This window comes from Dipteris shenzhenensis, chromosome 22, assembly GCF_047967505.1.
Source record: "Dipteris shenzhenensis isolate YYH24624 ecotype China chromosome 22, Dip_SZ_1.0, whole genome shotgun sequence".
Lineage (NCBI taxonomy): Eukaryota > Viridiplantae > Streptophyta > Polypodiopsida > Gleicheniales > Dipteridaceae > Dipteris > Dipteris shenzhenensis.
Window position 1 is genome coordinate 24,793,131 of NC_141617.1, and position 10,353 is coordinate 24,803,483.

Consider the following 10,353-nt stretch of genomic DNA (forward strand, 5'->3'; position numbering starts at 1 on the left):
AGTCCCGAAGCTTCCAAGCAGCCCCTGGGCTGCTCAGCTGCGCCAACCAGCGCCATAGGGAGCCCCGTGGCTCCTAGCAGTTGTGCGTTGCTTGTGAGGCAGCCTCGGTCTGCTAGATATCGAGGCTGACCTAGGTGGCCAGCCCCTCAAGACCTCAAGGCCTGCTTACCCCCCACTCCCTCCTCAGTTCTCGACTCTAGTCTGCATCGAATCTACACTTGCAAAAATACTCTCAAGAAGACTATAAGATCACTCAAGAAAGGATCAAGAAAGTAGAAAGAAGGCACTCTCCAACCCCATTGACTTGTACCAGACATTCATACCTCAATCGTGCGTTGCCCTATCAGCTAGATTTAGATGCTCGTTTGTGAGAGACTAAAATGAAATTGTTTAGACTTCACAAGCAGTTGTAGCTTGAATGAAGAGATTTTGGACTACTTTTGATTAGCCTTCTCCCTTAGTGCTAGCCTTCATCATGGCTGAGTCTACCCTTCACCTCCGGAGTGCCGACTGAAACTCAGTTGGAAGACTTTGTATAAATGGATGCTCAAGTATGTGTGGGTGTGTGGATTTGTATGTGTGAGAGCATATTTTTATACTATGGTCTACCCCCACTGTTGGGCACTGATGACATCAGTGGGGATGTCATAGTAGCTAGTCCTTGCTATGCATGATGGAGTTTATGGTTTTCAACCTTATGAGTGAATATCATGAGATTGAAACTGCACTATGTTGTGTTTTTAGAGGATGAGTTTGGGAATGTTCCTGGATTCATCTAGGTATATGCTTCTGCCGTATTAATGGACATGCAAATTTCACCTTGTGAAGTTTTTGTCCATGTTGCAGCCTGCTGGTATTGCGATAATTCTTTCTATCTTAATTGGTGTGTTTCCCTATCAGCTAGATTTAGATGCTCGTTTGGGAGAGACTAAAATGAAATCGTTTAGACTTCACAAGCAGTTGTAGCTTGAATGAAGAGATTTTGGACTACTTTTGATTAGCCTTCTCCCTTAGTGCTAGCCTTCAGCATGGCTGAGTCTGCCCTTCACCTCCGGAGTGCCGACAGAAACTTAGTACGAAGAATTTGTATAAATGGATGCTCAAGTATGTGTGGGTGTGTGGATTTGTATGTGTGAGAGCATATTTTTATACTATGGTCTACCCCCACTGTTGGGCGCTGATGATGTTAGTGGGGATGTCATAGTAGCTAGTCCGTGCCATGCGTGATGGAGTTTATGATTTTCAACCTTATGAGTGACTATCATAAGATTGAAACTACACTATGTTTTGTGTTTTTAGAGGATGAGTTTGGGAATGTTCCTGGATCCATCTAGGTATATACCTCAATCGCGCCCTCAGCACACAAGCCACGTGCAAGCAGGCCCCCACATAGACTTGCAAGAACAGAAACGGGGGGGGGGGGGGGGGGGGTGTTACTAGCCCTGGCACCTCCTTAATGCCCCGGGCTGCCAATATGGGGACAAGAGAGAGCTCACCAGACCAAAAAACAAGGGGTGAGAAGGACCGGATGTATAGCCTCATTTGGACGAAGGCGGAGAAGATAGAAGACCCGAATGTCAAGGCTTGCATATCATCACTCAAGGAAGTATGTAAGATGCAAGACACTGAAATTGAATGCCTACGCAAGAAGCTGAGAGAGACTAGAGAAGATGAGCTCTCAAACCAAATAGACATGCAAAAAAGGTAAAATGCTGCTAGACATGACTCGTGTTCTAGGTGAAAAAACCAGTCATTTGGCCTCTCAAATTGAGACATTGGAAGTCCATGTTGCGGCCCCTTAAGATGAGAATGACAAATTGAAGGCAAGTGCGCATTGGGAGGAATGGGAGTTTCAGCCACCTTCAAACGAGGAGCTGAACACCATTAAAGAACAAATGCAACAGCTCAAAGATGCAAAGGGGATGTCAGAGGAAGGATGCAAGATCATTGATGTGTTGAAATCAGAGAATGAACAGCTCAAAAAGGAAATGGCAGCTTTGCAAACAACGGTACAAGGGAAACATGCTGAATTCATACAGCAAATCACGAAGGGGAAGGCAGATATGCTTGCATGGAAAGATGTACTAAAGAAAGACACAACACCAAAGAAAAGGGAGCTCATCTCTGAAACACTTGAAGAAGAAAAACGACAGGGCAGCAAGACTCTGAATGTGCTGGTTAGAGGTCTAACAGTAGGTGATAGCCCCATGTCAGATGCCAAAACCCTTTTTGACAAGATGGGAGTCAACCTTACTTGTGAATCAGCCTAGAGAGTGGGTAAAGCAAATGCACTGACCAGGCCCTTAGTTGTAAAGCTACGAACAGACACAGATAGATCCACCCTCATGAGTACACGGGCAACACTGAAGGGGACCAAGATCTTTCTAGATGAAGATCTCACACTCCTATAGCAGGAGCATAAAAGGGAAGGAATGGTGCGGGTGATGGCTCCAAGACAAGAGGGGAAATGGACAGTTTACAGAGATGGCAAGGTGATCATTCAAGAGAGGGTAGAAAAAGAAGTACGAGATGCAGGAGAAGGGGACAGCACATGATCGTTTCTGAACAATGGGACGAGTATGTGAAACAAATTGAGGACGGCAGTGTGGAATTGTAATGGCACCCTCTGGTCCGACCCGGGGGGGGTTATTGGAGACATACAATAACAAAGACATGATCTTCTACACCGAGACACATGAGAGCCCAAAGAGAGGGATACCCACAGTGACTAGATACACATGGGAGTCTACTCATAGGAGGGAATTGAGGATGGATGGTGGGGTATGAGGATATGGAGGTGTGGTTGTTCTCTTCATATCACATCTGAGGCCACTCCTCTCTGTGATACGAAGGTAGGAGCATGCACGGCACATGTGGATTCATGTTCAGTTACTAGACGCACGGCCGATCTTCATTGCAATATGTTACTTTCCCCTAGATACATCATCTTATGCGCGAGAGGTCACCACTAACGGGCACAGCCCATATGAGACTATCCATGATGACATCACAGAGTTCTCCAAACACGGGGACATTCTTCTCCTAGGTGACTTCAATGCACGTACTGGGAACAAACAGGTGGGCCTATTAGATTTCGATGAGGATTCCCTCATAGTATCGGAGATGGATGCAACAAAGATGGGGATCGTGAAGCAGTTGACAAATGCAGATGCACCAGTGACAGCATATGAGAGGCATCTACTCGTGTTGGGGGCTATACATGACTTGATAATATATAGCAGTCTTTGAAGATGGCCATCATCTGGCGGGCTAACTTGTTTCCCACATGGATGGGGGAGTAGTACGATGGACTACTTGCTCGGTCCTCCACTAGCCTCTGCCACACGGATACATGATTTTACTGTGCCTCCTTCTCCACTCGGAGCCAACCACTCATACCTTACCTTCTGTATATCGGTCACCATGCCAACCATGAGGAGGGTCCCCGCTACCCACTTGCATTCAGATCATTTTAACTGTGCTCTAGACCCGGTTTACGTGAGCCATCTGACTTCTGACCTTCTAGTACTACTTGGAGAGGGGATGGACCTCGCACATGCATCAAACACCCTTATCTTAGTGATACAGGATGTTGCCACCAAATCCTTTCCATTGACACGATCTGCACGTGTTCCAGATGGGAAGATGCCCCAAAACCCCTGGTTCGATGATGAGTGCAGAGAAATGAGAGCCCACCTTACACATGAGCGAGCACTGGGACATTTGACTTCACCAAAGGCACAACTTATCTCACACGGATTGACACGGCGTAAGAAGCAGGCTTTCCTCATGCACAGAATGGATGAGGTGATCAGCTTCTTTCACAGAGGAGACCCTACTACGGGATGGGGGCTCTTGTCAAAGGTGAAGTCTCCCATCCCCATCATAGATCCAATAGTCTAGCATACATATGCATGCTCTCTATATGATGTCCAAGGTAATGCACCACCTGATATGTCCTCTATGCCCAGATCCACTACGTGTCATTTGTTTATAGTGCAAAATGTACAAGCTGCCCATCTTCGACTTCATAACTGGAGATCACCAAATCATGAGGGACTACGCACTGAGCATTTTGCGCACGGGCAAGTTATTTTGACCCCGATCCTAGCACAGTTGTTCAACCATGCCGTATGCCATGGCTTCCCACCTACCTGGAGCACCACCACCATAGTACTAATACACAAGGCAGGTGATCCCATGGGCACTGGGAACTACCACACTCTTATGATTGGCCACATTTTGGCTAAGATATATGGGTCGGTACTAGAGAGGGAGATCAGCCTCACATCTCATCAGAGAGCCACTAGGTTACCTGGATATACAGAATTTGAGCATGTACTAGGAGTGCTAGCTCTGAGCACCCAATACTTCTTTGTTATTTTGCTTTTGCTACTCTAGTATTTCGACAATTGATTCACTAGTTTAGCACTTTAGCTTTCAGCAAGGGTCTTAGTGAACCCTTTGCTTCAGCCCTTAGTGGCTTGTATGAGTTACTTTTTGGCTTGTACTTTGTCTCATAGGCCCGCGAGGCCTCTTGCATACATTAATACATCTCTCTCTCTCTCTCGCTCTCATCTATTTTTTTTCAGATCTCGCAAGCCACCTGTGTGGTAGGTGTGCAGTCATCTGTCATCTCTACAGCAAGGGGCGACTGTCATCTTTCTGAAGATTGTAGTCACCTCTGGACTATTCCTTTTGCTCCCATTGCAAACAGTGTTAGTAAACAGTAATTCTTTTCTGCTAAGACAGATGGGAACTCCTTTCAAGACTCCCTTCAGACTGAACAAGAAGAATGACTTGGTCACACCACTCCCGAAAGCATATGTCACAAAAAACAGTAAGAGAATTGATATGCTCATGGACATGTTCCAAGAGCTTCAAGCTGAGAATTTTCAACTGAAAAAAACAGTTAACTCCAAAGCAAAGTGCATGTGCTAGAAAGTGCTATGGAAGCAGGATGCAAGCAATTACAAGAGGGTGCCCAGCAACTAGAACAGTTGCAAAATCTGATGCAAAACAAGGGAAAGACTAAGGAGAAGGCCAAAGTGGAAGAGCCCAAGCAATGGGTAGAGATTGCCTCCAAGTTCCCCCCTACGGAACCTGCAAGTGAGCCTAAAGCCCAACCTCAAACACGCAGTAACACCCCATCAAAGGAGGACATGCAGGAGCAAGAGGAAAGAGAAAAGCGCGCCCAAAATCTAGTGATTCGTGGACTCCCAGAAGTGGAAAAGGAAAGCCCCCTCACCTTGGCAAAGGAGGTGGCGGGTTTCTTTGCTCAACACTTCGCGATCCCAGATGTGGCAGTCTATGGAGTCCATCGGGTTGGGAGGATGCAAGAGGGCATGCCCGACAAGAGAGCCATTGTATGCACTGTGATGGATGCCAAGAAGAGGGCTATCATTCTTGACAGTAGCAGGATTTATCTCAAAGGTTCCCCCTATTATGTCAGCGAAGATCGCACCCCGAAACAGCAAGAAGCTAGAAGGAAGCAATATGCAGAAAGACAAATGAGACAAGGCAAGATGTCCCCTACTCAAGAAAGCAACCAGGATGCCAAATAGGGGTATGAGACCCATGGGACATACATGTCGTTACAAGTGATGTTTTGGAATTGTAGAGGTTTCCCTTGGAATAAAGGAGTCAGTATTAATGCATTCATATAGGGAGCAAATATAGTTTTCCTGGGGGAAACTTGGGAAAGCGAGCTTTGCAGAATCCCAGAAATATCGGGATATGTAGTACATACAGTCTACTAAAAACAAATTGGAAAGAGAGGCCAAGGAGGAGTGGCATGCATGATCCAAGAACACTTAGCAGACAAAATCAGCATGTACAGAGCTGATAAGCACAAGAGGTTTATATGGCTGAAACTGGAATTTGGTGACTACCCTCTCTTCTTGGGAGGATGTTATATACCTCACCATGAGTCCCCTTTCTATGCTCGGAATGGAATAGATTCAAGTGATGCATTTGAATCACTATGCCTAGACGTTGCAGAACTGAAAGACATTGGCAAGGTAATAGTCATGGGAGACCTCAATGCCAGAATTGGACAGTCGCAATTCCAACCTATTATGCATGATGAATTGGACAAAGAAGCTGCAATTGAAATAGATGCCTTGTGGCACAGGACATCATAAGATGATACTGTAAATGCGCAAGGAAGAGCACTTAGGTGTGTGATGAATGGGCTGCATATGCCAATTTTGAATGGGATGCAACGCTTTCCAGGGACCAACAAGATGACATGCTCCTCTGCCAACGGGGGACATAGTGTCCTTGATTATGTCCTAGCCCATATCAATGCTCTACATGATATAGAAACTTTCAAGATAGAAGAGAAGTACCCTGAGTCAGACCATCTCCCACTATGGTTGACTCTTGGTATTCCAACTGGAGGAGAAGTGCAGAAATTTGCAGCCACTTCAAGAGGCTTCTGTATAGATCAAGACAAGCAGAAAGACTATGCCATCACGCTAGATGCAAAACTGAATGCAATGGCAATAACACCCACATGGGAAGCCCTCAGAAAAGCTGTCCTTGACACTGCAACGCAGGTTTTTGGAGAAATTTCCCAGGACAGAAAGAAGAGACATAAAGGGCTGCCCCACAAAAAATGGTATGATGATGAATGGAAGCAACTACGCAGTGAGCTGAAACATATTTCTGATATTAACCTCTATAACTAGAAGGAAAAGCAATACAATGCCCTCAGGAGGAAGAAGAAAAGAAATTACATTTTAGAAAGGGAAAAATCTGATTTGCTTACATTCATCAAGAATCCTAGAAAGGGGTGGAAACATGTTAAGGGCCAGAAGAAAATGGTCATGGGCAATATCTCTGATGAGGAAATGCTGGAGTATGTCACCAAGCTCTATAATCATGCCAATGCCACAGAAATGGGAAATGAAACAATGCTGTATGCTTCAGCCAGCCCTTTCACTTTAGAGGATGTTGAAGCAGGGTTGAAAAAGATGGCAAATGGCAAGGCCTCTGACCACATGCACATGTGTGCTGAACTCTTCAAATGGACAGAAGACAGGGCACGACAATGGCTATCCCACATACTGACAAACACTTTACATCATGGCTTCCCTCCAGATTGGCAAGAGAATTGGGTTCAGCCTCTATTCAAAGGAGGAGACAAAAATTCAGTCACCAATTACAGGACTATAATGGTCAGTTCCACACTAGCTAAACTTTTTAGCACAGTGCTTCAGGAAAAAATCAGCAATTGGGCTGAATCCAAGAAGAGGGCCATTGGCCAAGCAGGCTTCCGTAAAGATCATAGAGCTGCAGATCACCTGGTCACATTAAGAGTACTCATGGATGAGAGCAGGCTCAAAGGAGAAACTCTTCTGTGTTGCTTTGTAGATTTCAAGAAGGCATTTGATACAGTCCCAAGAGGTGGCCTATGGAAAAGAATGCAAGACCTCGGAGTCCCTTTGGCACTAAGGGTAGGCATCTCTCGCATATACGAGAAGGTATCATGCAGACTCAAGCAAGAACATGGACTGTCAACCGCCTTCCAAAGTAATATGGGGGTGAAACAAGGTTGCCCTCTTTCACCCACATGGTTTGGAATATGCATTGACAAGCTAGAAGAACTGATTAATGAATTTGCAGCAGAAGAAGGGATACAAGAGCCCAAGCTTGGGCTATGGACAATACTATTGCTCCTATATGGAAATGACGTGGTTCTTTTCGCTAATGACCCTGACTCCATGCATCAACTATTACAGTTACTACAGGTCTTTTGCACGAAAAGTGGGCTGCAAGTTAAAACTGCCAAAGCCAAAATGATGGCAGTATGCACCACCCGACCTGAACATCCCCCGTTTGTGGGGCAGCCCATTGAATATGTCGATACCTTTAAATATTTGGGAATTGACATACCAGCCGATCATAGATGGTGGCAATGTGCACAGAGAAGGCTGGATACAGGTTGGGGGAAGTACTATCAATTTGAAAACGACTGAAGGCACACTAACACCTAGAACTAGAAGATTCGGAATATATTGTTTGATGCATATGTGGTTCAAACAGTGTTATATGGAGTAGAAGTATGGGGGGGCAGCATCTCTCTCTCTCCACATGGAATGAGATTGAAAAAATGCAGAAAGCTTTCCTACAAAGACATCTAGGAGTCAAGGCAACTACCCCTTATTCAGTCCTCTTATTGGAAACAGGCAAGCAACCAATTGAATTCCATGCACTGATTAGAGTGATGCAGTCCTAGTGGAAGTACAACAAGGAGTAGCACTAATTAGAGAGTTCAAATCAAAACCAAAAGACTCTCGGTCTTAAACTGATGTATGGCCACTTATATATGTGTATGCTTTATCTAGGTTATCACATTGGTACTTAAATAAAATGGAGCTGCCTCTGCACTCCCTGAGAGCTGCCTTGTGCCCTCCCTAAGCTGATGTACTAGATGGTTTTCATGTTGTCCCATAGACCTCTTGGTCTCCCATGGACGTTAATATACTCTCTCTCTCTCTCTCTCTCTCTCTCTCTCTCTCTCTCTCTCTACACACACACACACACATATATATAAGTGTGTGTGTACGTACTCAAGTTTTTCTATGGCAAGTGAGGCTTGGTGTTATTCTTTTTGGCCAACTCTTGGCACATAGACATATTGCTCTTGCTCTATGCCACAAATGTTTGGCTCCCAGGGAATCCTTGATTCATCTTTTTTGGGATTGTCCTATCACCTGTGATTTCCTGCTATTCCTTCAGCAGTACATCCAGGATCGCTTTCCAACTGTTTCCTTTGGCAAGTTTTTTTGGATCTTTGGCATTCACCCACGACGAGTGGAGTTTGATATATTTTTCATGTGGGTTTGATATTTGGCACTCTAGACTCTGTAGAAAGATAGGAACCACAGAGTCTTTCGAGAGCCTACTTGCTTCCATGTTCTACTATTTCCAGATGTCACTCAGGCAATCCTTTTATGATTGCCTATCTGTTCGTCAAATAGATCACACTGTCTACTTGTCCCACAATTAAATTTTCTGATCTTGTATAGGAAAAAGGTGTGTATGTACGTACATACTTATACATACATATATATATATGTATGTATGTATGTATGTTACAAATTTTCATATTGGGCATATTGATTCAAATGTACACTATAAATATTTAACAACAATTGATTTGTGGGAAACTGTTGACTGCCTCTTAAGGCCTTGGAGAACCATGAAAAGGGTCAATGCAACCCATGCAAATCTAAATGTTTTTCTTTCTTCACAAGTTATCACACAACATCTTGTTTCTTTGAATAGAAGATACTGATCGCTCTATCTGGGTGCAATATGTGTGCACACTTGCATGCGACAGGGGTATGTGGGTGTGCACATGTGTAGGCATGCATGCTTGCATGTGTGTATGGCTGATGAATTGGTGTATGCTTGTCTTTTTGTGCTTCCCCATTTTCTCCTTTGGGCGACGGGGCTTGGATATTTTACTTATTTATTTTGTCCAAGGCATTAATTTTCTCCTTTTCATGTAATATTTATTCTGAGAGCTTTTTGGTGTGCAGGAATATGTTGTGGAGGATGTATATGATGATGAACCTCCTCCAGAATTAGATCCTGGACACATCAGCGAATTAAGGATGCTTGGACTGTATTGAGCCTTGTGAAATTCTCGTAACTGGCACCATTCTATGTTAATCTTGCTATATGCGGTTCATTGAATGCATGGGAGTTACATGTCTGAGTGGTAGCGACTAAGAACTAGAATCAGAACATCTGGATCCAATGTTCATCATGATTGATTTCACTTGGATGTCCACTAGCTCTTAATGGGCAAAGATGTGATAAATCTTGCTCATTGCACATGTGTAGAAGAAGCTCATTGGCCTTTATGGTACAAGGTTTGACAGATCCCACGCCAATTCATTGCTCATATGTAGACAATACTCTCAAATGTACATGTATTAATGCCTCACAAGTAATCATGTGCCACATGTTCCAATTGGAGATTCTTTGTACCGAGATTGTCCTATTGTAACTTTTCCATCTAGTGTAGAATATATCACACATGTTTCTCTAGTTTGTAATTTAGTGAATGTATTCTTTATAAATTGGATTACCTTGCATTAGTTACAAAGCATGAGAAAGGAAGAGGATTGAATAAGTTTTCCTCTTGGAGGAGCTCCCGTCTGCAGCTGCCCGCCACCGCCCGTCACCATCACCCAGCCCCGTGGCAGCGCCTTGCTCCCTTGGCTGTGCCCAGCTCCCTTGGCAGCGCCCTGCTGCCTTGGCCGCGCAGGCTCCCTTGGCAGCGCCCTGCTCAGGTCGCCCCCCCTTCAGCCCGTCTGGCCGCGCGTCACGCCCCCC

General features: G+C 44.7%; 1 protein-coding gene across 3 annotated transcripts in view; it reads left to right on the forward strand.

The window, feature by feature from the left end:
* Positions 1–10,044, forward strand: part of LOC147887912 (RING/FYVE/PHD zinc finger superfamily protein) — a 58,440-nt gene extending 48,396 nt beyond the window's left edge. For all 3 annotated transcript variants that reach the window (XM_087393410.1, XM_087393411.1, XM_087393412.1), the window contains one exon: positions 9,552–10,044. In XM_087393410.1, coding sequence (XP_087249536.1) covers positions 9,552–9,644 — 93 coding nt within the window. In that variant the 3' untranslated portion in view covers positions 9,645–10,044. The remainder of the gene's footprint in view (positions 1–9,551) is intronic.
* The last annotated feature ends 309 nt before the right edge of the window (positions 10,045–10,353 follow it).